The sequence below is a fragment of the Centropristis striata genome, chromosome 10 (assembly GCF_030273125.1).
Source record: "Centropristis striata isolate RG_2023a ecotype Rhode Island chromosome 10, C.striata_1.0, whole genome shotgun sequence".
Lineage (NCBI taxonomy): Eukaryota > Metazoa > Chordata > Actinopteri > Perciformes > Serranidae > Centropristis > Centropristis striata.
Window position 1 is genome coordinate 27597103 of NC_081526.1, and position 27730 is coordinate 27624832.

At 41.0% G+C, this 27730-nt stretch overlaps 1 protein-coding gene across 4 annotated transcripts in view; it reads left to right on the forward strand.

Moving 5' to 3' along the window:
- The window catches only part of myo1b (myosin IB), a 73566-nt gene that overhangs the window by 15239 nt on the left and 30597 nt on the right, over positions 1–27730 (forward strand). For all 4 annotated transcript variants that reach the window (XM_059343022.1, XM_059343019.1, XM_059343020.1 and 1 more), the window contains exons 4-8: positions 16566–16660; positions 19698–19802; positions 21901–21947; positions 24654–24717; positions 27259–27357. In XM_059343022.1, coding sequence (XP_059199005.1) covers positions 16566–16660; positions 19698–19802; positions 21901–21947; positions 24654–24717; positions 27259–27357 — 410 coding nt within the window. The remainder of the gene's footprint in view (positions 1–16565; positions 16661–19697; positions 19803–21900; positions 21948–24653; positions 24718–27258; positions 27358–27730) is intronic.

Here is a 27730-nt window from a genome sequence, read left to right on the forward strand (position 1 = left end):
TTTTTCAGTGTGAATTCCTTTAACAAAATATTCTTCTACTTTTTACCATGCAGTGTTACGTTTTCCATATTGACAATGTCTTTTTTAGCTTTAGCTTTTAAGAAAAAAATCTGGAATATGACCTTAAAAACAAACAAACATTAGATACCTTGAAGCAGCTGGATAATTGTGGGTTAAATTTGGTTGGTACGTTTAGATGTTGTACTTTGAATACATTTGAATTGACTGGTATTCAAAGCAGAACATCGAGTAAGCATCATGATTTAAATGCACGGTGTGCCGTGCCTTAAACACAATGCAAATTTTTTTTCTCCCCATTAGGTAGAATTATCAAGTAAATCATGTTTAGTTTTAGAAGAAGATGGCATACTTTTATAAAGAAAACACAAAGCCATTTAGTGTCCGATCAGTATTTTTTAATTGAAAATGACTTCCAGTTCCTGGTGATGTTTCCAAACCAGAAAGTTTCTGTTTTTCATGACCCTGTTTTTTGCATGGCTGAGCTTCTACTGGCTGAGGGGCATTATATCCGCACTGGCTGAGGGGGATCAGTGTTGGGCTTTAATTAAGGTAACAACAGGGGGTCCTCTGAATCTTCCTCTTCCTGTCTCTGATCCTCATCAGACGCTTGAACAGTATAAAGTCAGCAGCTCAGAACAGGTTGCATCAGTCAAGGCCAAAGTAGGTGTTTGGATTTGCCACCAAAGAGGTTGGATGGCTGATGATTTGAAGCTCCACTGATTAGGTGAAATGGTGGAACCTCAAGTTATCCATCACTTTAACATAACATAGCTTTTTCAAACAGCCAAAATTTTCACCAGTGTTCTGTCATGTGTGTCTAGGCAATTAAGCTGAAATTCAGTAATATGATAACTTAAATACATAGATGGGAATGATGACCATATTTTTACTAATTGCCTTCTTAAACTAAATTAGCATTGCATGATCAACTGAAGGAATATGAAGCATGGATCTTTTAAAAGCAGGCATTAGTGGTTAGATATGTTGTTGCAAGAATATTGGCAAAGCTTGATGGACAAAAATATTGTGTGATATTTTTCTACAAAAATAAGTACATTTTGTACCATGATTGAGTGCAGATATTAATATCCCAGCCTGATGGAAGCCTTGCGGGACAGTTATTCTTATAAAATTTGGCTGACATGAACTGACTTATTCACAAATGGATATGGGACCTTTCAGTTCATTTTTGATTTCTAAGGGGCATTATCAACCGGTGCAGACAAAAATGCCTCTGAATAGACCTACAGCCAATCAGAAACATGTGAGATAGCGCTAAGTGACACAGTTAAATTGGGCCAGTGCTTGGTCTGTTTTTACAGCTGGATCACAAACATTCTCACATTACAGGTAAATGGTCACTAAAATGTGCTTCTGAAACATTTGAAGCAAGAAACAGGCAACACAGCAATATAATCTTGAATTATATGTGATCAGCACTGTCGAGTTTGACAGTTTGATCTGAGTTTCATAAGTAGAGCTGGGCGTCAGTCATCCTAACAAACCCGCTGACTGGCCCAGCATGGAACACAGTGGCTGATAATCAGTCTAAATGGCAGAGTGAAACTACTGGCACCACCAGTGTCTCACCTTACTGTCACTGCAGAGATGTTTCACAGAACAAATAACAAGCAACAGATAACAGCCCAACCATTAAACCCCCTCAGAGCCAGCACACACCCACACACACAGAGTAAATAAACACTACTGTGTCGATCAGCAGCACCCACTTAAAAACTAAGGTTTAGGGTTTTTTTCATATAACCTGGTCATGGACAACACAACATGTCAAGTCTTTCTGTGACTTCCAGACAGAGCAATGTGCACTGTAAAATGTTGTGCACTGAGACAAAATGCTCTGTGCTGTCCCTATCACTGGACCTCTGTCCTTACAACACATAGCACAGTCTGTGTATGAAAGTTCATTCATTGTCCGACTTGGTGTTGTGGGAATTGTCTTAGCATCCTGTGTAGTCTGTTTGGATGAGATGGAAGATTAACATAGCTCAAAGTTATTGATTAAAGCCAGGAAGGAGGTGCTCAAGCAGGATTAGTTTTGTAAACATGTTGCTTTAAATTAATGCAGTTGCATCACGATTGGCTAATCCCGTGTGTGCGCGCATCTCTAAGGATGCCTGAAATGCCTTGTGCATGAGCGGCAGTGTTGTTGTGTCTTTTATAACAGTGAGTGAGTGTGTGTGCAGGTGCTCATCCCCTTTCACACCTGCTTTTGTAATCCCCAGACAAATAGAGGTATGTGTTTGTGTGTGGCGTGCATCAGCTGGAGGGAGAACTGCAGCTGCTCCTCGCTCTCTAAAGTTGTTAGTACACTAATTGCCTGTTAAGTTCCATCTCAATTAGAGTTATTGCAGATAAACACTGGCTCTTGCCCAGGCCAAGAGACCAGTATTGATCAATTAAGGATAAGTCAAGACAGCAGATGTTTCCATGCGGTTGTAGAGTGAAATTTACCAAGACTGTCACAATGTAGAGAATGGGATTCAGGTACATTTTCTTCAGCTGAAGCAAATGGGGAAATAAAAGGGAGTTGCACCAATAAGAATGCATGCATTAGCTACAGAAAGCACGCATAGATGGCTATATATATTCTAATTTATGGAGATAGTGACGGATGTGTTCAAATAATATTAAACACAATCCAGAGATTTAATCAAATCACACCATTCAGTCCAAAGGTTTTGATTGGTTACCTGGATGTAATGTAAACCGCATGTGGCTGTGCATGTGTCTGTAACTGTGAATATATTCTCCAGCTGGGTTTACAGAGGGCCACTCGTGTCCATCATTTCCTCTGCCGGCCAATTTAGCAAAACGGTCTCTGCCCAGATGAGGCGTCTCATAATTAACTGGCAGGTGTTTTGGTCTCCTCCTACACAAAGTCGAAGCATAAGAGATGAACTAATCAGTGGCCTTTCTCCAGGCGCAGCAGCATTACAGATGGCCCGGAGTCAGCTTTTGTGTGTCCCCTGCCTCCCAAGCCAGACACAGATTGAGAGAAATGTGTGCATGTGTGTGTGTGTGGACGAGCAGCTAGCCCCACGTCTCTAGGGTAGGATTGTATTTCCCCAATGTCTAATGAGGTATTGAGACCCCTGATGCTTTCTGCGCTCAATACCTAGTGCCACTAGAGCATTGGCTACAGGGGGGCATCACCACTGGCTAATGGAGCAAAGAGGCCCTGTGCAAGCTGTATGTCAGGGTTTTCAGCTGTTCTGCACATGATTATGACAGCTTGACTGTGAAATCGGCTTTGTTGTAGAGGTTTCACTTCTAGGAATATCATCTCCCTTTGAGTTGTGTTTTCATTGTAGTTTTTTTTTAAAGTGGTAATTCTTCAGAGGGTTTTTTTGTCATTGTTGAAAATTTTGATATTCTTATTTTTAGTGGTGTCACGTTTTCAGTTCTGAATTGAAAATCAATCAAAATGGGCTTTCAATTTAAATTACAGAAATCAAAAGCAGGATTGGAAAAAACAAAAAAAATGGCAGTCATATCCCTCTTGATAATGTATCTTTTTAAAGAAGAATTTGAAAATGTGAATGGCAGTTGTCAGGGCGTAAAACCAATGATCTGTTTACCAATCAAGCCTATCGTAATAATGGCCTCCAGTGCTGAAAAAAATCATGACATCAGAAATTTAATAGAAGCATGAAAATCAAAAGTCTAATCTAATTGTGCATGTGGAGAATCATGCCACCCATAGTCATCATGTTCCAATTCAACCATAATCAGACTGCATGCTGCATATGGCCTGAATCTTCAAAAGTGAAAGTACTGTAGTTGGTCACCTCACTGAGAAGTTGGAGGTCGTTGCCTGCAGCTCTGCATCTAACAGCTTATTTTGGCTGCTCCTTGTTCCATTACTCCTTACAATATTTCAAACTGGTCTGCTGTCAAAAAAATGCCAAAATCCAACATTGTCTTGATTTGTAGACCCGTTTTTGATGAACAAAAGCAGTCGAACTCCCTGACAATTGCAATGCATTTCCTGTCACTACTTCATAATAAAAGCCAGCTGCTTTTTCACCATTTAAATGCTTTTAATTTGAAGCTACAGCAAATGTTTACATTAGCATTAACACCATTTTTTCACACCCACTTTGTAATACTATAAAAACATATGAATACTGCGATAGATAGGGACTTAATAGTTAAGTGTGTGTGCATGCGTGTGTGCATGTGTGTGTGTCCGTCCTTTCAATGCTTCTGCACCCTTATGAAGGTACCAACACTACTCATGTGGGATTGTAGCTCTTAGTCTTGTACTCAGTTTGGCAAATATCTTAGCTTTGCTCTTGTACAACTTCAGTATTTATCCACAGTAAATACATTTGTTATGTTTCTAGAATAAGTATGGCGTCGAAATCCTTGACTGTCCTAACCAGATTTAAACACAAAATAAAGAAGCTGCAGTGTTTACACATCCTTGGCTAAGAACACGAAGCACTGATTACATTGAATCATACATTGCTGTAAGTGCAGTTTCCAGAGAAAAGGTCTGTGCCCTCCATGTCAAAGCACTGACGAAGAGCAGAGAGCACATGTGGGAGTGCTGAGTGCCTAACCGGGATCACACTAAAAGCAATCTCGTCCTACTTAATGGGTATGTACATTATGGTCAGGTGGTGCTTCTCAATAGGTCGACCTTGCATAGAATTGTGTTGTTTTTTTTTAGCTGAATGTGATCCATTGTTGCTGTGAAGCCCCGGTATCACTACAGGCTGCTTTCTATCTAAGTTTATGAAACTCCCAGCAACCCATAATATCAGATCCGATCAATAGGGGTAAGACTGGGTGTTGTTTTACAAGCAGGATGTTGGATTAAGATAAAAGGCCCATGGTAACGTGCCGCTCTATCAATGGCTAAGATGGACTTTGGAGCCATTTACTGCATCATGGCATCATACAGTGTTTACTTTTCCACCAGTGTCAGTTGGATACTACTGGGTTGAGAAACATTAAGTGAAAGCTGGAAGTTCCCTTTTTTATAAAATATAGAATTTATTTGATCTTCCTTTAAATGCTGCATTCACCCACATTTGTGGTAGATAATTGAGTTCCCCAAATTAAAAACAAATGTTGTGTGAATTTGATATTGGAATTGATAAGAATTTATGGTCCGATTCTTTATCAGTTCCCTCATTGGCTCCGGATCAGAAACAGTAGGCCTACATAGTTTATCAGCATCAACAGAATTGTTTTATTTTCTTAGTCTGGACAGAGTTGCGATGAAATGAGAGTATATTCTTTGAGAATTTGTTTTAATGTAGGTTTTCTTAGTCTTGTCACTACTGCTATTGTAACTGGATATTTAGCCCCCCAAGTGCTGCTTAGTTGGGAAGCATTGCCACTAAATGTTAAATATATGGCATACAATTTAAGCACATGTTGCAACATTACAAAACTCACTCTTGTCATCTTTCTTCTCAAAAAGAAACCATGCTTTCGACCTGTTCTCCCTCTCCGCTATTTCTCCTTGTTGCAAGTTTCCAGTAGTGTCAACTAGGCAGGCAGTGATCAAACTTTCCAGGCCAGATAGGACACCTGAACTTCAATGGCCGATAACGAGTAGCAATCCAATGCCAGTGTTTAATCAATAAGCTGTGTATGTATGCCTCACTGCATGGAAGTGAATGACAACTTCTTGGGCACCATCAGGGTTGACTTGAACTTTGCTTTAAATCATAAAAATTAAAAGATTAGCCCCATTGTTACGATCCAGATATTTGAGTCAGTATCATCCAGATATCCAATCCTGTATCGGGTGTTCCCTAGTGTAGGCGCATGAGTTTGATGTTTTTGTTTTGCACTGCACAACTGGCAGAATATCATGCTGCCATCTATAAAATACATGCATAAACTCAGAGACGTATGGTTCAGATGGATTGGACAATTTAGAACTAGTTCTCGATTCACGTCCCTTGTGTGAATGTGATGTTAGTTTTTGCGTCAGACTTAAGTGTTGGAGTTTCTCGTAAAATCTCAGATTGTAGGAAAACGTTTGCACAATCAGCCCGTAATAAAGACATAAGGTGAGCAGTTACAAGAAAGTCTTGTTTGATGTTGTTCTTCCTCATTGTCAAATAAAATATATGAACCATGGACAGAATAGTGTATTCTTCCTGTTATTTTTCAGCCACAACAGATGCAGTTATTTGGCAACAAGCTTATGTGCGTAATGTGCACACTGTTTTGTTATTGCATAAGAGACTGTTTTCAAGGAGGCCTACATAAGTAGCAGAACAGAACCTGTACGTAGGTAGATTTTAAGTGGGCACTTGTTGAAATGGCATTCTGACACAGGTGGGCAGAGCGAGTCCTCTCCAGCATGTGTGTTGGCGTAATGGTGAGCTCAGTGAACCTAGAGACACACGACTGGGAAAGTGTGAGTGTGTGTGCTCCTTTTTTCCACCCACTTCTTCAACCCAAGAATAAAATGCAAATGTATTATATTTTGGATAATGAAACTATTTATTTAATTGCTACATTTGTGCATACAGGCTGTAGGTCCATTAGATACATGCAAGACAGCCGTGGACTTTTTGCATAGGTCTCTGATGCTAAAATGAAATCGTTTTAATTCATTGTCGCTTTATTTCTACCTGCATATTGGATTTCTCATCATGTGTGAACCAGCTTCTGTTTGTCTGACATGACTAAGCCGAGTGGTAATCATTAATAACAAAAGGTTATGAATTATTCTGTTCTCAAAGATAATACAGCTACCTGCTGATAGGTTAACACAATACTGATTAAACATTGCCTACGCTGTCATTTATTACTTCTGTGAGCATAAGATTTTATTTTATAGATTTTCTTTTATCTGTGACTGCCCAAAAACCATTGTAAACCCTCTCTATTCATAGCCAGAACAATGGGTATTGAGCCTTTTATCTGTGTACACAGCTTGCATAATAACACGTGAGAGGCATACCGAAATGGATGCAAATAGATAAGACACATATCTGCTGTGTAGAATATTGTTCCATCATGGAACTCTATATCTTTTAAAATAACAAAATATATTATTTTTCTAGCTGCAATCATGGAGAGGCACACACTTTACAATTTATACAATTTATTTGTCGCAGGTGCGAGATGACATTCGGACAGTTCACCCCCAAATCAAAAATACACATTTTTTATTTTACCTGTAATGCTATTTGTGTCTGTCAAGAGGAATGGAGGCCTTTCAGCTAAAGAAGCAAAAGTTAAAGCACTGTTACAGTCTCTGATCTCAGCTGAGAGGAAGGACCAAGAGGCCATGCTCCCAGAAATACAGGAGCTGAAGAATGAGCTTCAGAAAGTCGAGGCCAGCGGAGACATGTCTCCGAGGATCGTTCGGCCAAGAGCCAGTGACTTTCAGTGGAAGTGTCAGAAAATCTGGAGCTGCAACAAATGCTCGACAAAGAAAAGGCCTCGAGGAACCAGGCAGAGACTGAAAACATCAAGAAGAGGAGGCCTGTTTTAAAAAGACTTTTACCGACCACTCCAGAAAGAGGAAAAACTGAGGGTGGACTCTGAGAGGAGCAAACCAGCGGCCATTAAAATCAGGGAGAAACTTTACCGACTGGAGGAGGCCTGAATCATCACTAAAGGCTTTCAGCTGAAATCCATGCTCCGCAACAAGCTGAAGAAGGAGATAAAGAGGCAGGAAGATCTTGTTCGAGACTTTGTGAAACTCAGATGCTTCATCAAGAAACCGCTTTGAGGGTCCAAGCAGAGAACTCTAAACTAGAAGTCATTGAGATTGTGGAGGGTCTTCAAAAGAGAATAGAGCTGTGTATAGGAGGTCGTCTGCCAGGACAAGGACTTCATGCTGCAACAAGTGGAGCTTTTCACATCATATCAGAACCAGAGGGAGGAGGAATTGCTGCTCACTGAGCACCACAGCTCTGTTTTAGATTGAGGAATGTTAAGTTTACAACAAATGCACTCATTTGTGATATAAAAATCACAAACTATGTCGCATCTGTAGAGCTTTGTTTCTAAGGGAAGTACATTTTTACATTTCAACCAGTAAAGCAGAGACAGGCTGTTGGAGACTTTCATAATTTAGGTCCTTTTTTTTCTCTTTTCTTTTATTTAAATGTGCCTTTTGGTTTCTTTTTCTCCAAACAAACAAATTTAAAAAGCCTGGTCCGTTTCTCAGTATTTCTCAAATTTGGCATGCATCATAACCCCGGGTGGTGCACAGTCATGGCGGGGCAGCATGTGATTGGTCACATTAAATCAAACAAGCTGTCAGAACTGATTTGGAAGTGATTTGTGCAGATTGAGGATTCAGTTGAGCTGTGGAAATTTGGCCAAGACCTCCCAAAGGGCCAGACTATGGGCCCTAAGGGTCAGGCTGGCATTACACACAGCAAGTGTAAATGCTAATGGAAATCTAATCTGCCAGACATCGTAGCTGGGTTGCGCTTGCGTCAGCTATTGAACACTGCCAAACTTGATTTTTGCGTGAGGATTTAGGTTTAGACAGTCTGTACTTGTCCAAGTTATATTATTTTAATATGAAGATGGGGGTTTTAAGTTCATGTTAAAGATAATATTTCATTGTTGTTGTTTTTTGCTCTGGAAAAAGAACACAGTGACAACTTTATTCCCTTCTACTAAGACCTCTCAGCTTGTGGCCTCCTCATTTCCTAGTGTGGGGCAGGAGAGGTTGTCACCCACCACTGTGGTGCTGATGTGGGACCAACATTACACTGTGGGTCAGACCCACAATGACTCTCTGTTGTCTGAATGAGCTCAGTGGGTCACACGGCACACGATCACCCTGAGGCCATTTGCCTCTTTGAAGACATTCCAAGTGATCTTGTACTAAATTTGGCATAACGGTTTGTTTCTATGCAGCTTTTGTGTGCACGCAAGTGTGTGCGGGGGGTGTTGTGATGCCTGTAGGGCTCAAAGATTACACATTCTTTTTTTACTTTGAGAAACATACCAAACGTGATTAGTAGATAAGACAAAATCCACTTTTCAGATAGGTCACAGGTCATATATGACATGGTGGTTAGATTAGATGGTTCTGGTTCAGCTACAGTAGGGGTAAACTAAATAAAAATGGTCTCCATATGCCAGCAGGACTATGCTTCAGTGTCAGAGGCCTCTGAGAGCCTGAAGTGACCGGAAACACTGCCACAGTGGAAGGCTGAGACAGGGAGAGCAGGATGAAGAGAGGAAGTCTTCAAACCTGACAGAGTTGCTGCTTTCTGGGCTATAAAAAGACATCTTGCTCCTCTGTTTCCATCATCCTGTCTGTGGCTCTGCACATGTGGCTATGTGTTTTCTTTTTCCCTCAAGTGTGTTTTTCTATATCTTCTAGCCAAAGGCACAAGGCTGTCATTTATCATTGTATGAAATCTCATGACTCAGACGATCCGGTCAGCTCTTTTTTGCCCTTTTAACACCCGATAATTGTCATTTAAATATTCTTTTTTTCTAAATATGCTGCATGCTGATTCCCACAAACCTGCTGAAGGAGGCTCAGAAGAGTCTTTGTTTGAGTATTACTTTGAGGATGTTTTCCTAACTCACCCAGCATGCTTATTTCCTGCTTTTCCAAGGATCAGACAAACAACTTGAATCTGTGTTTTCCCCCGCTGTGGAACACTAAATTGCTGTGCAGTAAAGTAAATTAAAGCCCTGGACCCCCTCGAAGTTTGATGTATGGGTGGGGGAGTATCAATGAGTAATTTAGCAGAGGTCTCAACCAACCCAGAGCGAGTGCTGAATAAATTAGAGATGTGCTACAGCGGTGCTTCACTCTGAGCTTTTAATTTGGAGAGTTTAAGGTAGTCATTACTGCACCTTATAAGTTGCACGTTGAGACTGCTCTTTTGAATATTAGGCTGTTATCTTGGTCTTGTGTCAGATTTTTACTCAGTGCTGATCATTCCTCACCACCTGTTTTATAGTAACACATTGTCAAAACCAATATACGGATTGGCCATATCCATCCAAACCATAGACCAGACCTGGGCATTGGGTGGCCCTTTGGCTGTCTTTGTCCGGCCAGCGTGAGGTTAAACAGAAATTAGAAATCAATACAACTGCAATGCTTTTATTTTGAAGGCACTTTACGTATATGTATACCAACCTGCAAAGAAACGCGTTCCACAAAATACAGTTACCTCGGTACCTTGTCAAAAACACATATTGCTTTTTGCATAAAGTTAATAAATTACTGCTTTACTGCATAACATAGTTAGTAGTTAGTTCACAAGATTTATTAAAAAAATCGTAGCTCCATGAAAATAAAAATAAGACATTCCTTGGTCACCTTATGAATCCACCGTAACAGCTATGAGGTGGGATTGGGTGGCATTAGCATTTGAGCAAACAAACACTTTTACTATAGTTAAGCAACAAATAGCCACTAATATATATGACAGAAGAGGAAGCCAGAAGAAGCCTTTTTCATACTTCATATCAACTTGATGCACTCATTATTTACCGGTTGTTTTTAATTTGACCGTTCCACCTGTTATTTCCTGTCACTACCTTTCAAAATTAAAGCACCCGTTTCACAATGGATGGCACCTTTTCTAAATTAAAGCACCCGTTTCACACTGGATGGCACCTTTTCAAAATAAAAATAAATAAATAAAATAAAATAAAAGCATCACAACATTGTAAACATAAAAAACAAGCTATATAATACAAAAACACCAATAGGAACCTTGTTAAAGGCCATTTTCAGTCGTGTTTAAAATAAATGGTAAAGTGATATAGTGTTTGGAGTATTTACTACTTTTTACTGCTATATTTGATTTACTCCACATTAACAGTCTTATCTTAACATGTATTCTTATCAGTAGCAGCTCAAAAACAGATAATTTACTGTATATTATAAAGCGATTCAATTAATATTGAGCAGAATTTAGGTCAGAGTTTTGGTCCGGGCCCCGTAACCTTGGCGTTGGTCATGTGGCCCCTTGCGAAAATTAATTGCCCACTCCTGCCGTAGACTGTTAAAGATGCACAATTTGTTCCCCAAAAAATTGCAGATTCGGACACTGCCAGTTAGCTCGAGTCTATGGTGTGTGTGAGTCAACCTACACATGCAGTTATACCTTAAAGGAGTTTGCTTATGGTTTAACACATTTTAGTCTAAAAACATCTAAAAAATAAATTGGAAAGCTCTTCGATGCTTAGACTCTGTTAGCAATATACTTTGGTGTCAGAGTCCACGCAGTAGGGGTTGGGAGCCCCTACACTTGAACATACATCAGCGTGACAAAAACAACCTTAAATTATCTACTTTGAGTCATTTCTGCCAACATGGACAGGTTTATGACCTATAGTGCAGCCAGCCTCTTGGGGGCAATTAATAGGTCTTGGCTTCACTTTTGGAGAGTTGTTATGTTGTCCATCTTTATAAATAGTCTGTGTTCTGAACCAAGATCTTTTGTCAATATAGGCTTATATGTGCATGTGTGTTTGCACGCCACTGTACTGATATTGTGTGTGTTTGTAGTACCAGCCACCCACTCTCCCACCTGGTCATAAAGCATCAGGAAAGTGTTGCTTCCTTGGCTGCTCCATCAGAGCCAGGCGGATTTCCTGTGGCCTCTGGAGGAGCCAGATCACACTGAGATCACAGGCCCACCATGCATACAAACACGTAATAGAAACATAGCTGGATTTAGCATCAAAGTACTGAAAATAATTATCCATTTTAGGGCCATAAAATGAGCAAAGTTGTACTTTCTGTAAAGAAGCATACGTAAATGTGCTGCTTGTCGGTATGAAGACATGACTGATAGCCTCAGAGAAAGATTATTATTGTTTGCAAAAGTCCTGTCATCTCCCAGTAGCTGGGTGGGCTGTGCTCTAGCCCATATATTACAGCTTCATTAGCATCTACAAATCATGACTTTAAAGTGTGCAGAGTCTGCCCTCAGAGTACTCCACCCTTTTAAGATTCAGGTCACACACTGCAGGCCCATCATCTCCTCCTGTGCCGTAGTTACCAGAGGCTGGTAGTAAAAAGAACTGACTAGACTATTTTCTACTGCTTACCTCATGCCAGTGTGGCTTTGTGCTCACCGCTGCCACGTGCAAGTCCAAATTACAGCCTGCAGGCAGATGTGACAGGGAGGTGCCAAGCAGCGCTTATGGTCCAAGGCCTTATCCCAGCCTAACCCCCGCACACCCACATCCACACACTGATCAGGGAGGCCTCTGGGATTTGGGTGCCTCACTCACTGCTTCCTCTGCCTTTGATGGTGACCTTGGTGCTTCATCATCATTTTGACTTCCATGTTTGTGAAGTGGTTCAGCCCGTTGCTGTTCTTACTGCTTTCATGGTCCTAATGATAGCACAATGTTTCAGCCACAGGGGTTATCATTAATTCTAACTCCGCCTGCTCTTTCTAGCTTTTGTGTGTGGGAATAAAAATACAGATTAGTTTCTTGTTAGAAGTCAGTTGTGGCTTTTTTTTCCTTTTTAAATGTTTGAAATGTAAACATTCATATCATCTGCACTTGCTCAGTTTTGGGGTGTGGCCCCTTGCTACTGCTGACTGCTATTCATATTGTGATTATGTGCTGGCCATTCATATTCATATGACTAGCTGTGTGTGTGTGTGTGTCTAGCCAAGGACCTCCCACTCCTATTTTAGACCCCTCACCTTCCCCTGGTACACCCCCCCTCCCACTGGCCTCCACTGGGGGCGAGATAATTGTGTGATGGTTTGTTCATTGTCAGGATCAGGTCAGGCAACAGGAGTGTTTTCACAAAGCAGACATCTGCTGCGCTGTGCTGCCCTTTTCAACAGTGACGTAATGTCCCGTGGCAGGTCTCATCCACACAAACGTGGTGTACAGGACAGGGCAGGGGCTGGGCGCTGGTCACAGATTGTGGGGGTGGGGATTTCTGAGTTAGGGGCTTGTGTCAGACCAAAAAATAGAACGTTACAGGGAATCCCCTAAAGAGGTCAATTTAAAATCGGTTGTTCTCACCAAAACAACTTTTTTTTCCTTTCTAGAAATTTGCAACGCAGATTTTTTTATTTTGAAACCTGCATTGTTGCCATCCATGTTACCATTGGTTATTTCTCTTCGCCCCCACATTTTGCTGGGGTATTGCTTTGTTCTTTCTGGCTCTCTACAGTCAAAGGAAACACTTTTGTCTCAGTGGTCAACTGCGGTATTTCACCTAAGACAATTCCACTATGATGGTTTTTTATTGCATTATTTGGCTTGACTTGATTCATCTCACTTTTGCTACCAGGTTCTTTTGTCTATTTCATTTACCTAACAACCTGACTGTGTGAAAACAATTATCCCTTTGGGGACCTTAAAGAACCTATGTGGATAGTACTACTGTAGTGTGGTTAGGATTCTCAGCCTATCGCAGCATTATATTGCTGTGACATAATCCTCAATGTGACACTTGTTGAATCCTTCCATTGGCAACCAAGCAGAAAAACATCTGCCCTTTGACAATTGTACACCATTGTTTGCTGCCATATTTTTCTTAAATCAGCGTTGGGTGAAAGAAAAAAAGAGTTGCTATTGACAGTGGCTGTTCGTCCCATCTTGTGCTAGTGACGATTCTCTCTGACCAATCAGTGGTCTACAGTAATTTAACCACCTTCTAGTATCGGCTCAGCTCGCTCTGAACCTCAACTGGGGTGGTAAAAGTAATGTACCAGGTAATATATGATAATGTATAGCATTGAAAAACTGTTGACTGGACACTTCCATCCGCAAACAACCTCACTCATTACTTTTCAGCATTTGACCTTTTCAACCATGAAGTTTTGAATTTTGCAAAACCATGTGTGTGAAATGATTCCAATGTAAAGTCTGTAAAAAAAAAAAATAGTGCACCATAGCAACTAAAAAAAAAAATGGCAGCCTATTAACTCACTACACCAGCTTGACTCAAAGGAACTTCAGCATCCCCCTTTATCTGAGGGTTCGTTGGTGCAGCGCCACACTGGGGGCTGATGAGGGAGCGGACCGGTTGCCCAGGCAGCATGGGCTCCGGTTCAAAACGATGTGTGATGGTGCAGAACCCTAAGCTCCATTAGCCAGCCTGAGCTTTAACTTTGTATTGTGGCCTGGAATGCATTCATCTGGCTGTCCATCTCTGGCCCCCTCTCTGTCATGGCTTCTTACTAGCAATCAGCTACTTTTCAAATTGGAGGTCAGTGTTAGTTCAGCATGTGATTATATGCTCCCAACGTAGACTGCTCCTCACCACACAGACTTCACTAATGCATTCATTGCTGTACTCCAAATTAGATTTTTTTTCTTTTAGACATTCGCTTCTTTTTCCATGTCCTTCCATGTCCATGTATTTGTGGAAGTTGGACTAGATAATAAAGAAATTGCAGAGTGATGCTGTATGAGTGCTCAGCATACAGACTCAAATATAGTCTGAACATCTCCTTTAGAAATCACTTTGAACTCTGTCTCACCAGTTTTTTAACCAGCTGGATGGTGCCATGCTAGATTTTGATGTGCAATGTGCTTAAATCTGACAACTGCTTTGTCTCTACAAGTAAATCTAACCTCAGAAACCATGCTCCGTTTGATATGATATTTCAGACCCAGGTACAACCCATTGTTAGTGCTGTATGAAATCCCTTGTCAGCATCTGTGAATGTCAGACATTCCTCCTGCGCTCATGTCTAGCACTCTTAGTGCATATAAATACTTGATTAATGATATTAGTCAGACCTGGGAGACTTGGAGTGGCCCTACCCTCCGGATAAGGAATTAGTCCAAATTAGACAGTTGGGAGAGACTATTTTTGATGCATTCCTCCAAAATTACCTCAAGCTATATTTACCCTGTATTCAATGTGAAACATTCGACTTAAAGACAATTTCTGTTGAGCTCAGAAAAAAAATTGTTGATGGTCATCAGGCTGGAAAAGGTTACAAAACCATTTCCAAAGAGCTTAGCCTTCATCAATCCACTGTCAGGAAGGTAGTGTTGAAATAGGGGAAAGTCAGCATCATATTTACTCTCCCCAAAGGCAGTCATCCAACAAAGACCACTTTAAGAGCAAGGTGTGCAATACTCCAGGAGGTCACAAAGAACCCCAGGATAACCTCTAACCTTCACCATGAAACACTGAAGAAGAATGGGAGCAGGCAGGCAAGGCCACTACTCTCCAAGAAGAGCATTGCTTCTTGTATAAAGGTTGCTGAAGCCCATGTGGATGAATCAGAAAGGTATTGGAAGTATGAGTCCAAAATAGACTTTTTTGGTTTAAATGAGAACTGCTTTGTTTGGCGGAAATCTCACTCTGCATTTAAAGTCCAAAAGGAACCTCAAAAGAACCTCATCCCACAGCTCCGGAGAATGGCTGTGGGCCGGGCAGCTTGCAATCATTGATGAAACTATGACTTAGTTCTTACACACTTAATTGATACATTCCCCCAACTCCACTTTCACTTGTCTCAAACTTAACAGCACAAGGCTCAATCACTGCTATTACTAGACGTGGCTTTGGAAAAAATTCCTGAGTAATGAATGTCAAAGTACGGGGGGATGGGAGACGAATAAAGCTAATTTGCAGTGTTGTGTCCTGCTGGAGGAGAAAGTTGAAACACACTCCTCGCAGCACTGTACACGATTGTTTGTCTGCCAAATGGAAGCTGTTAAAAGCTGTTGCTGCAGCCTCACCCTTTAGTGTTACTTCTTTGTGGGTGTATCACATTGAAATTATAGACCACTGTACCACAAAAGATAAAAAAGCTGTCACTGAGATATGGCCTTACACCATCCACACCCTTCTACCAAACCATCATACGGGATTTTCTGCATAAAGGGAACAAATAATATATTGTTCTGGAATTCAGCGGGGGGTGAAGCTGCAATAATTAGTCCCACTTTCCCATTGTATCACTGTCCTGGAATGTATGACAATAGACTTCACTTTATAATAGGCGCTCCACTTTTATCACTCACTAATCCACCAGGGGTTATTTTACATTCTCACTGTCTATTTGCATTATTCAAACACTTGACAGGGTGTGATTAAAGCATATTAAAGTCTCTTTTTTTTAAACTTTTTGTAGCAAAAGAAAAATTCTGAAAGCACTTATGTGACCGTTAAAACAATTGGTTTACATCAAGGGGGAAAAGGGCTTTTAAGCTTGTAACTGTTCTTGTTTTGAATGTGGGTGCGGGAGCTTTAGCAGCATTAGTGTAGCAGTTAAGTTTAGAAAAAATGGCAGGAAATGGTCAATATTCCAGCTATCAAAGCCAAATCCCAAATGTGAACCAGCCGGTGCAGCTAAATAAAGCTGCAAGTCACTCCAGTCCTGTGGCTGTTCTACAGATGCGACCTAATTTACAACGTGCGATTGATTAGGATGGACGCCATGCGGGCTGGCACAGTAGTGTATCATGGGTCTGAACTTCTTATACCCCGCTATCGCTACATCACCGCCCAAAATATACGGAAAAATACTCGGAAAACAAGGATGTTATGTAAGCTGAGGGCATGTATGTGTAATGTGAAAGCTTATGACTTTGTGCTTTTTGTCTTCCAGCTATGCTTTGGCAGATGAGGCCTACCGTTCACTGAGGGACCAGGACAAGGACCAGTGCATCCTCATCACAGGGGAGAGTGGGGCTGGGAAAACTGGTATGTACCCCAACACTTTCCTTTATCCTAACGTCTACTCATTCCAGGTGAAATTTAACTCTCCATGTCAGGCAATGTGCAGTCCAGTCCAGGATCACCCTGCACCTCTCTTACACACATTTATACCTAAGATCCAGCTCTACTAAAACGCTCTTAATTAAGTTAATAAAAATTTGTTTTCAAATGATCTTTGAGAGAGTATCATAGTTTATAGATCCCAGGAGAGTTAGATATTCACCATCAGGCCTTCTTGTCTGTTCAGCTGTTCTTGACTGTAGTGCTGGAAAAAAAGTTTGTTTAAAGCGTAGTCAAAGGAATTTGTAAAGGCCACTTTGAGATAAGGATTGTTATGTTTTAAGCCACAGTGCAGATTTAGATCAGATGCACCATTTTCAAATGCAGCTTGGTGCCACTTTCTTGAAAAAATCTAGTTTGCACATGAAACGTGACTGTAACTGTGTACCAGCCTGTATATGGAGTGGGTGTTAAAATGATAGAGGTAGACAAATCAAAGCAGACCAGCAGCACACTGATGGCTTCCTGGTTTAACGTCAGCAGCCCCCCTTCCCAGTTAAGAAACTCAAAAGCTCGTGTCGGAATGTGCATTGGACTAGAAATGCTAAATGGAGCCTAGAGGCGGCTGTGTTAGAGTCCCTGGTCCTTTATTTCTGTTGGGTTTTTTTGGAATAATGTGGCAATGTTCGGGAGCTGTTGCACATACCTTACAGAAACCCAAGAGGAGTGGTATTTCCTGGTCTCTGTCGGCAGTGCTGTGTCGCAGGTAGAGGTGAAAGTCATATTGAGCTGGCAGAGCGCAAAGCAGTCACAATTTACTCATAAAATAGCTTCCTGTACAGTAACTACAGACATACAGTCAAGGAAAAAATATTAGACCACCCCTTTTCTTCATTTTCTTGTTCATTTTGATGCCTGGTACAACTAAAGGCACAATTGTTTGGACAAATATAATGAAAACAACAGAAATAGCTCATAAGAGTTTATTTTAAGAGCTGATATCTACCCATTTTCCATGGTTTTCTTGATAAAGATTTCAGTTATTATCAGAAAAAGGGTGGTCTAATAATTTTTTTTTTCATGACTGTACATTCATTAATTCATTGGTATTTTAGCCAACATGACCCTTGCACTGTTGTCTGGCTGATTCCAGTTTATACTAATGAAAGTTCAGCTTTGATTACCATTTAATGAGTTTTTTTTTTTTCTTGATGAGTCCTCTTCAAAAGCATTTATAGCAGTGTTCTATTGGATAGACTTGACGATGGGAATTTCACTGTCAGCTTTAAACTTACACACTGGGTCTGCATGTGTGCGACTTAAAGTGTGGGAGTAATCACAGCATCCATTTGGTTCCAATTAAAACCAGCCATATGGCTTCAATCAAGGAGGGGGAATAATGATATCAACATTAGCGATCACAGTGTTATCTCTATGTTGGAATATTAACTCAAAACAAAAAGTTTATCCCATCCCATCAAACAAAGGCACTGACAATAAGATAGATCCCAAATGTAGTTTCATAAACATTTCATCAGACTTATGGCTCTTTGTAAGGCTGTATCACTCAGCCCTACCTTTGTGTCTTTCTGTGTGATGTCATATCCATTGCCTGTATTGATAACATGTCACACTGTTTTCGTGCTGTTGATGGCTTTGAACCCTTTCCACATTGATCTCTGACTGCAGCTCAGATTTCCGAGCATAACTTTCCCCGTAGCACTTTGGCAGCAAACGTTAGGGAACGGCCATGAAGCCACACAACCATTTTACCAGAAGCCACTGTCAACACTAGATGCGATTGCCAGTGATCCATAATAATAATCATGTCGGTAGGAAAATGCAGGGATACAAACAATAAAACGGGAGAAAAGCAATGAAAAGCACAGTAGAGTTTAACAGATCATGTTTTGCACTACAGCTAGCCTTTATTTGGGTTCTCTCAGCCTCTCATGGATATTACAAACCCCACTCCAAGAAGCTGTTCAGCCAAGTCGAGGAGATAAATTTGGATTTCAGTAATCTCATCGGCCCCGGAGCTTTGTAGAGGAATAAGGCCATCAAAAATGTGCCTACCCCATCGATATGGGTCATTGGCTTTCATGTCTGTTTCTTGTGCTCTGTCTCGCTGTGGCTTCTTTCAGAGCAAGGAGCTGTGACGAACATTATTATCAGATGGCAGCATAGTGTAGAGGAGACATAACACAGTGCTGTTGTCTGGGTGACATGACCGAAAGAGTTTATTTTGCTCTCCTGAGACATAAAAATGTGAGATTAGGCAGCGCGTACCTTGTTGCTCAGCAGAGCAGTGACTCTTGATCTCTGTATTATTTATTTATTTTTGCACACACTTCTACTACCTTAGCAGAATCTGTGAGCGTGTCTGGAGCTGTTTGTATGTGAGCCTCATCAGCAGTCTGTACCAGCGACTACTGTCAAGCTGTCCTCTATCCCTGCTTGGCACATCACACACATCATCAGTTCTGGGTCACTGTCATCTCACTGGACAGGAGAGATGATTCTGATGCCAGCAGTCATCCTACAAGGCATGTCATTTGTTTCAGACAGCACAAGATGCATGTTTGAGCCAATGTCGCGTTTCTCATCCAGAAAAATGTTTTTTGGGAACACGCTTCAGTCACAACACTCTGAGTCCTTCAGATCAGCTTCAGTTCTGACATGAGAAGTGGATGAACAGGGTTCATCTGTCCATCCAAATAAAGTCATGGTATTTCAGTGTTTCCTCTTGGTTTCTCAGTGAAATCATTCATTTGAATGATGAAAACATGATGCAATAGTCTAACTAAACAATCTACATTATAAGGGCCTCCTCTTCTGCTCTATAGCCCAGACTAATGAGTGACCCGCACCCTGTAGTGATGGGTGTCAGGGGGGATGATGTAAGGGGGAATTCATGGGGAATGGTGATCAGGGTGGGCACGGCGCACTTGCTCCTCGGTCATGTCTAGCAAAAGGCTTTGACTAATATTTATCTCTGTCTGTCTGTGTGTGTGTGTTCCAGAGGCCAGTAAGCTGGTGATGTCATATGTGGCAGCGGTGTGTGGGAAGGGCCAGGAGGTGAATAAGGTCAAGGAACAGCTGCTGCAGTCCAATCCCGTGCTGGAGGGTAAGTGAGCGCCATTTACACTCGAGCTAATCCAGAGGCTGGATCATCTGAAGTTCACACGTGTGAGACTATATCTGTGTTGTCTGGTCCGACCATGCTGTCCCATTTCAAAAGCTTGTCGGAAAGCGGCCTTCTTTTGCTAAAATGTGGCAGACATAAATATTATTATGTATTTATATCAGGGGTTCTTAAAGTTATGAGTGCCAGTTTAAAGAGTCGGCATATCATTGAGGGCTGCAGAGGTGCAGGATATACAATGCTGACCACTTAGAACAAGCAGTCCTGCACAAATGCTCCATTACTGAACTGCTTACTATGCTGAGCAGTGTTGCTCAGCATAGTTGTAGCAGTGATTGGTCCCATAATGATGTTAAGCATTTAATTCCTTCAGAACCCAATTCACCTTTTTGCAGATAAGGCAGATCTGTTTATTTGCCCCCCAAATTGTTTTTCCTGTAACTATCCTCCTATACTTCTCAACCATACAGTATTTTCTGTAGTGGTGTTTCCATCTCACTTCCACATTAAACTTCCGAGTTGACAAGTGAAATTCATCACTTTGCTAACCACACTAGCATTGATGACTTAGCGTGATTCCCATGACACTAGTTGCCATGCATGTGATAGCTTTCCACAAGTTTGTCATCCTTAATCCGATAGATGCATTTTTGGGTTGCACAGTTTAAAGCAGGAGTCAAGTAGTGCATTAAATGTACGCTATTGAAAGAGAAAGTAATACACTGGACCGCAGATGATTAAAATATAATGCATGCATTTCATGTTGTGTTCAGGTTCCACACAAAATGTTTCTTAGGACCACTGTTGGCCCGCAGGCTGCACTTTGAGCAATGATTTATGTTGTATATGTGCAGCCCTCAGCTACCTGTCGGCCACGCTGCATTAGTTAGTTGATTAATAATGAATGATAATGTTTGATGTCTTCGCTTGGTTTTGGAATACATAATGACCAGAAAAATACCTTTCATCATCGCAAAACTGCTGATAGCGAGCCAACCACCACAATAAGTCACACATAAGTTTCAGATGTAGAGCACAGACAACAACAAACACATAAACATGGAAATTGTACCGTCACCGACAAGTAACCCGATCAGCAAAATAACTTTAGAAGTCCTATAAATACAGCAGAACACACTCTTTTTATTTCCTCTGATTCTCCCCTAGTACACCACACACACACACACACACACACACACACACACACACACACGCACTGTCTCAATCCCGTGGCTCAGTGCTGGCACAGGAACAGCTGTATTTTAATTGGGGGCAGTGGACAGGAAATGCCCATGAATGATGAAGCTGTGTGCGCTGCAGAAAACCTGCACATCTGCAAGAGTTTAGCTCCCGCCAATCTAATTGCTGGAATAGAGGGAGAGCGATCGTGCCTCAGCACAATGTGTCTGTGTCATGCTCACTCTCTGTAACTCACTGCTTCCCTTTTCTTCCAGAATCCCTATTGGTCCCGGTCTTTGTCAACCACTGATAGACTTAAATGCACATTAATCAGCCGTTATCAGCAGTTAAGCGGTTATGCTAATAGCGCTGTGATGCATGACCCATTAATAACATTTTAATGTCGAAATGTGGTTGGAAGCAAATGGAGATGGCTCCGGCTTGGAAAATACTCCTCTAAAAATACTAATTTATGCACATAACACGTGTCTGCAATGCATCACAAATTCACACTTGACAACACCACATTTAAATATCATGTTTATTATTGTTTGTTTGTAAGCGCCGGCACATATTGAAGCACTTTGACTTGAATGTGGTGTGACAGCAAAGGTTCAGCCCCTCCTAAGCCTGGAAAGCCCTGGTGCTTTGCTTAATCCATACAGAATTATGGGGCTTCATCAGTACAAATAGCTCTGACATCCAGCCCTCGGATGATTGGCAGCTATCTGGAGCGAGGCACAATGTTGAGGATCATTAATATTATTGGGGACATTTGTAAACAAGCTTTGATTTAGTTTTGATATTACTTCCTATAACTGTACACTAGATGGATTTACATACATTATGCACTGGTTGCAATGTTTTTGCCATGTCCCATTATGATTTTCCTCCTTTTCAGCCTTTGGAAACGCCAAAACAGTGAGGAACGACAACTCTTCCAGATTTGTAAGTATCTTCTTCACAACTGATAAACAACCAGTGTGGCTTAATTAGATGTTTGCTTCTCTAATGAGGCCTTATTTGCTAAATATTATGCATGGCTTGGATGTTTTTCATTCAGACTTCAATTCAAGCTTGTGCAAAATCTGCCACTTTCATCTCTGTTTTTCTCTTTCCTTCAAAATAAGCCCAGAAGTGTTTTCTTAATTCCCCACTCTTGTGTCCCTATCTATATTTCCTTTCATTCCTTTACACAGTGAATTTGTCATCCATGTGCTTTAGGTCAGTCTTATTTTCCTCAGTTTTACAACTGGTCGAGCTGGATCAGTTCTCCTGACAGCAATTGTGTCTAGACACAAGTTGCCATTAAGTCACAACAGTTTTTTGTAACGGCTTGATGGTTTATGAAAAGGCCTGTAGGGCTTTGGATATATAAACAGGTTTGAGGCTGATGTCTCCTGTAGACACATGTCCTTGTTAAGTGATGCATGTTCACAGCAACATTAAATACAGAGAATAAAATCCTCTGAGGGGCTTTTGTTGTGTGTGTGTGTGTGTGTGTGTGTGTGTGTGTGTGTGTGTGTGTGTGTGTGTGTGTTCTAATGTCTTTCCCATATAATGTGAAGACATACTGTATACTGAGTGTGTGCCTTTCAGCAGCCCACGCACTGCCTCAGTTACAGCAGACCTTACACACTTGATATATTACACTCACACATGTTCAATGGCCTCCGTAAAAGCTCTTTACATACAGCATACAGGGCAAGGCCTTTGAGCTACTCTGCTGTTCATCAACTGCAGAGTGTTCAAATGCTACTGCAGAACAAGGACACTGGACTATCAGTTAGGACTGTGGGATATGGCCAAGATCGTCCATTCCAACAACAATATATATATCACAATATAGCATGTTTTGTGGTAATTAAGATAAGACAGATACGATATGACTTTATTAATCACACAGTGGGAATATTTAGTTGTCACAGCAGCTCAAGATACAGACACATAGATATAGAAGACAGAATAAGAATATAACAAATAAGACATATACATACATTCTATACACATTATATACATACATTTCTGTTATTATACATTTATTAATAAAACATTTTTGTGTTTGTTTTCCTGCAAGTACATTGCATTTCACAGATATTGCACATTGGAGAAAATATATTTTCTAGCAAGTTGAATAAGTTGTTGCATGTAGTAGTAGTGGTATGAACATCAATTTATACATATATTTAAATATACGCAGAGATATACACAGTATAGTATAAGGGGTATATTACATATATAATAAAGGGAAACATACAGAAGGCCTTATATAGACCGAATGTGGTTGGATGTAAACAGAGATAAATCAACAATAAATAGTCTATATGGAATATGACATAAAGAAACACATGACATAAATATAGCGGCCATGCAGTTCAGCCACTGTTTCTTTGACACAGAAATACAAACAATATAGGAAGTCGTTTGTCCAAACATCCATGGTTCCACAGACTCTTAATTTAACAAAAATGCCCTTTCTCTCATGGCCTGCTGTAGTTTGAGAATGAAAAGGCTGAAGAAATGTTATGCTAATCTCTACGAAAGACCGTGATAGCACTACGATAAGGATGATTCAGTGTCTGGCTGCATCATTCTCCGTATGGGCAGATCCAGTTCTTTCCAGGCATTGGCAGTATGAAAGGGGACGGGTGTGTGTTAAGCTTTTTTGTTTTCCCGAGAGGACATTCTTACACTTTCTGGCTCTGTATTCCAGGGAGGCCAGATCCAGCAGCAGCAGCAGGCTGTTCAGTTTCCTCCCTTATGACACAACATTGCATCAGATCACCCCTACCACTTGTGTTCATGTTAATTTTTCTTACATGGAAAAGTGAGTCAGTTTATCTCAAAATCTTCCAGTACATTTAATAGTGTGATTGCAACACACAGCCTTCAACTGGAGGGATTTTTTCCCCTCAGTGTTTGTTTTAATAGTAGCTGGTTAGACCAGCCAGTAGCTGCTAGCAGGCTAACTGCCAGTGTACTTTTCCAATCCTAATTTTAGATTTCCTTTTCACACTATATTCAAGTGTCTATCTACATTGGAGCATAAACATACCAGTGCCCGGACTTGGAGTTGTAACAGATAATATACCCCTGATCTGTTTATATTTAGCTAACCTTGGTATAAACCTCCAGACGAGGACCTCCCCACTAGATCCCAGTTCATCAGAGCTTCCATCAGTTTATCAGAGACCTAGGAAGCAAACTGTCACCTCATTTTGCTGAGTGCAGCAGGCTTATTGAGTTTGGCCTGAGCCCACTCACCAGAAGAGCTTGGCCTTCTCCGAGGACCTGTCTGCTATTAATACATCAGAGAAAGGGGGAAAAAAATCAAACACACAGAACTCTGTGTTCAAACATCCACATTTCAGACAGAAGGACAGAAGCAGCCTGAAATGCTTTGTTTCAGTCCTCCAGGAGAAAGTTAAAAAAAAGACAAAATCTGCACTTTTCCTCCACAGAGGCCAGTTATTTCCTTGCAGCTGATTGGCAGCTGGTGCTGTATTTTAACTTGAATGGAAGATGGGATGCAGTGATCCTCACTGTGACCTGAACTGAACTTATGAGTGGAGTTTTGGACTCAGCTCACAGTGTACGTTAAGTGTATAAAAAGTTTTTCAAGTTCAGTTCTAACTGTTTCTCTCTGATCCACAGGGGAAGTACATGGACATTGAGTTTGACTTTAAAGGAGATCCTCTTGGTGGAGTCATCAGCAACTGTGAGTAGCATTGTCATGGAAATAATCCTAAAATGGAAAATATCTGTAAGATTGCACACACCATATGTCCGGAACCCTCTGAGACAAACACCACTGACGAACTCAGCCAACATTACTGCGTTTAACAGGCTGTAGTTTTAAAGCTACTGTAAAGATATTGGTTTCATATGAAACCAGACAAACATGTTCCCAGGTTCCCTTGACCTTTCGCCTAAAGATATCTGAATGAAAGGGAGTTCTATTGTTACCCTTGTGTCTTCCCGTTACAGACATGCCCACTTTTTGCTAATCCTATGCAATTAGAGGCAAAAACCAAATCCTTTCCGACTTACTTTCAATTGACTGAATACAAACACAATACATCTAATTGCTAATGCTTGTTGTTTGTGAATATATACTATTATATACTATTCTAAGTCGGACATTTACATTTTATACAGCGTCCCAGCTTTTGTGGAATCAGGGTTGTATCTTGTACACTCTAAACTTAAAAAAATGTAATAGAGGCCTTGCTTAAACACAAAAATGTATTACAAATTTATGACCAGGGCAACTTGACACAGTCTCTTCTAAATATCCCCCCAAAAATGACAAGATTGGGTCTATAGTTGTTCCCAAGGGGTTAATCTCATTGAAGTAGAACAGGATAATATTAGAAAATCTAATTCAATGGATACTTTTCCATCATGGTCATCCAGTTTTTGTCTTCTTCTTCGCATTCACTTGACACTGATATGTTAAACAGCGCAATCAAACACACACATATCTGCTGTTTATCTTCAAAAGCAGCTTAAAAGACCAAAGGTGCAGTTGCACATTTTCCAAAAGCCTGAGAATTGATTAAATCTTTTTTTTAACCAATCATATTCCCAGACCAAACGAAAGAAAAGAAAGAAAGCAGCCCTCCACCCACCCACTCTCTCTCCTCCACTCTTTTTTTCCTGTTATCTTGCTTCTGTTCACATTGTTGTGTCTGCGCTGACTTCTCCACCAGAGGTCACAGAAACAAAGAGAGAATGCTGATGGCCGAGACACAAATGAACCTCTGTCTGCTGGCTCCTGTTAGTCCAACACAAGGGACTGTCTGTGAAGAAGAGCCACTGACATGTGACTGCTTCAGACGGGGCTGGCTAGACAGATGGATGAGGAAGCGCTGGCAGGGCAAGCCTGGATGGATTTCTCCTCAGCTCGCAGCTCATTATTTTCCCCTAGATGTACATCCGTCGAGCCCTCAGCGCTTCCTACAGCTCAGATAAGATAGCTCAGATTTTTTTTTTTTCTTTTTGAAAGCCAATTCACTGTAATGACAGTGTGAAGAAGTTTTCGGCAGCCAAACAGCCAAAGTCAAAACAAAACAGGATATTGTTCCCACATTGCTACTTCTTCAATGTGTGTTTGCTTATCTAAGAGAGATGGAACATGTTGCAAACAGAGCATGCACAAGATGCCGTTCAGGATGATTTAGTGCAGAAAATGGGAAGTTGTGGCTCAATAAAAGCAATACGACTGATGGGACACAGCGTGAAAAGGTCACTTCAGTCCCCCGAGGATGAGAATAATCAGAGATTTAGCATAAAAGTGAAACAAATGGCACTGAATATATCAAAAACATTCATAAGAATAGAGGATGTGGCTCTTCAATGGTATTGTTCTTGCCCTTTCTGCCTCTTTGACCACAGCTCTGTATTGCTGCTGCCATCCACTCAGTCATGACTGCTGTATTATTGATGTTCTGGCTCTTATAGTCACTTATGTGATTCGTGGCCAGTGGGTGCCACAGATTCACATTCAGCCCGACCCACCGCTAACTGTGACAGCCCTAGGTCTCTGTGTAGGGCTCTGTAGTTAGGTGCTCCACAGATGCAGTGCTAAGTGGCACTTCTGTCCTCTCAGCACCCACAGAGGGTGAGTCAGAGCTTGCGTAAAGATGGACAAAGCCAGGAGCACTTCATGTAACTCTGGTTCAAAAAGGGCAGTTCATGTGGATATTTTTTCACTTTAGTGTAACGTAAACTCTCCTAAAATAAGATGTTTTCTAACCAGACAAACTGAATGCAATTATTCAGCCAGAGTGGCAGTGAAGAGGATCTCAAGCTGCCTCAGAAGCTGTTGTTGGTCTTTAATTAAATCATACTCAGCCTAATGTGGTGAGCAGATGATGGCTCCCTTTTTAATCAGGTACTGTTGCACTTGGTCTGTAGCCCAGGAGAAAGGGCTGACGTTTGATATCCTTGTGTGGTTTCTTTTCTTGTACACTTCCTGTGGAGTGTGTATACACACACACGCACAAATAATTACCCACATTGGCTTGGTCACCTTGGCAACTTGAATGCATACAGTAGTTTGCAGCAGGAAACCCCCCTGAGCTCCGTGCAGATGTTGGGCATCCTTCATACTCACTAAGGCAGGTCAAAGCCTTATTTACTGCTCAAGGACACCTCAGTGAATCGCCGTAGAATAGAAACCGTTCCTGTGAAGACTGTTGTTCGGAAATCACTTTTTGTCATCATGTGTCATTGTTTCCTTGTGTTGTGCTTTTAGATCTGCTGGAGAAGTCACGTGTGGTCAAACAGCCAAGAGGAGAGAGGAACTTCCACGTCTTTTATCAGCTCTTGTCCGGAGCCTCTGACGACACACTCAGTAAGTGGTAAAAAGGCTGGAATGTACTGATTGGAATGAGGCAAAAATGTATTTTTTTTCATTCTGGATAGGGAGAAAAGTAATTGGAAGAGTAAAGTGCTTCTACATCTGAAAGAAATGGCAGTTTGAATACTGGAAAATTGAAATTCATCCTTCCTTCACCAGCCCAAACCACAAAATGGGGTTTTCCCCATCATTATGATGCTTAGGTGCAGCACCCAAGCTGTATTCAGAACTTCCTGTTGAATGAATGTTAAATCAGTATAGAGGCATGAAAACTAACTATATATTTTGTTTATTTTGTTTATTGACTTATCTTTATTGGACCAAAAAAATGTGGGGAAAAAATGCATTTTTAATTGAAAAATGTAAA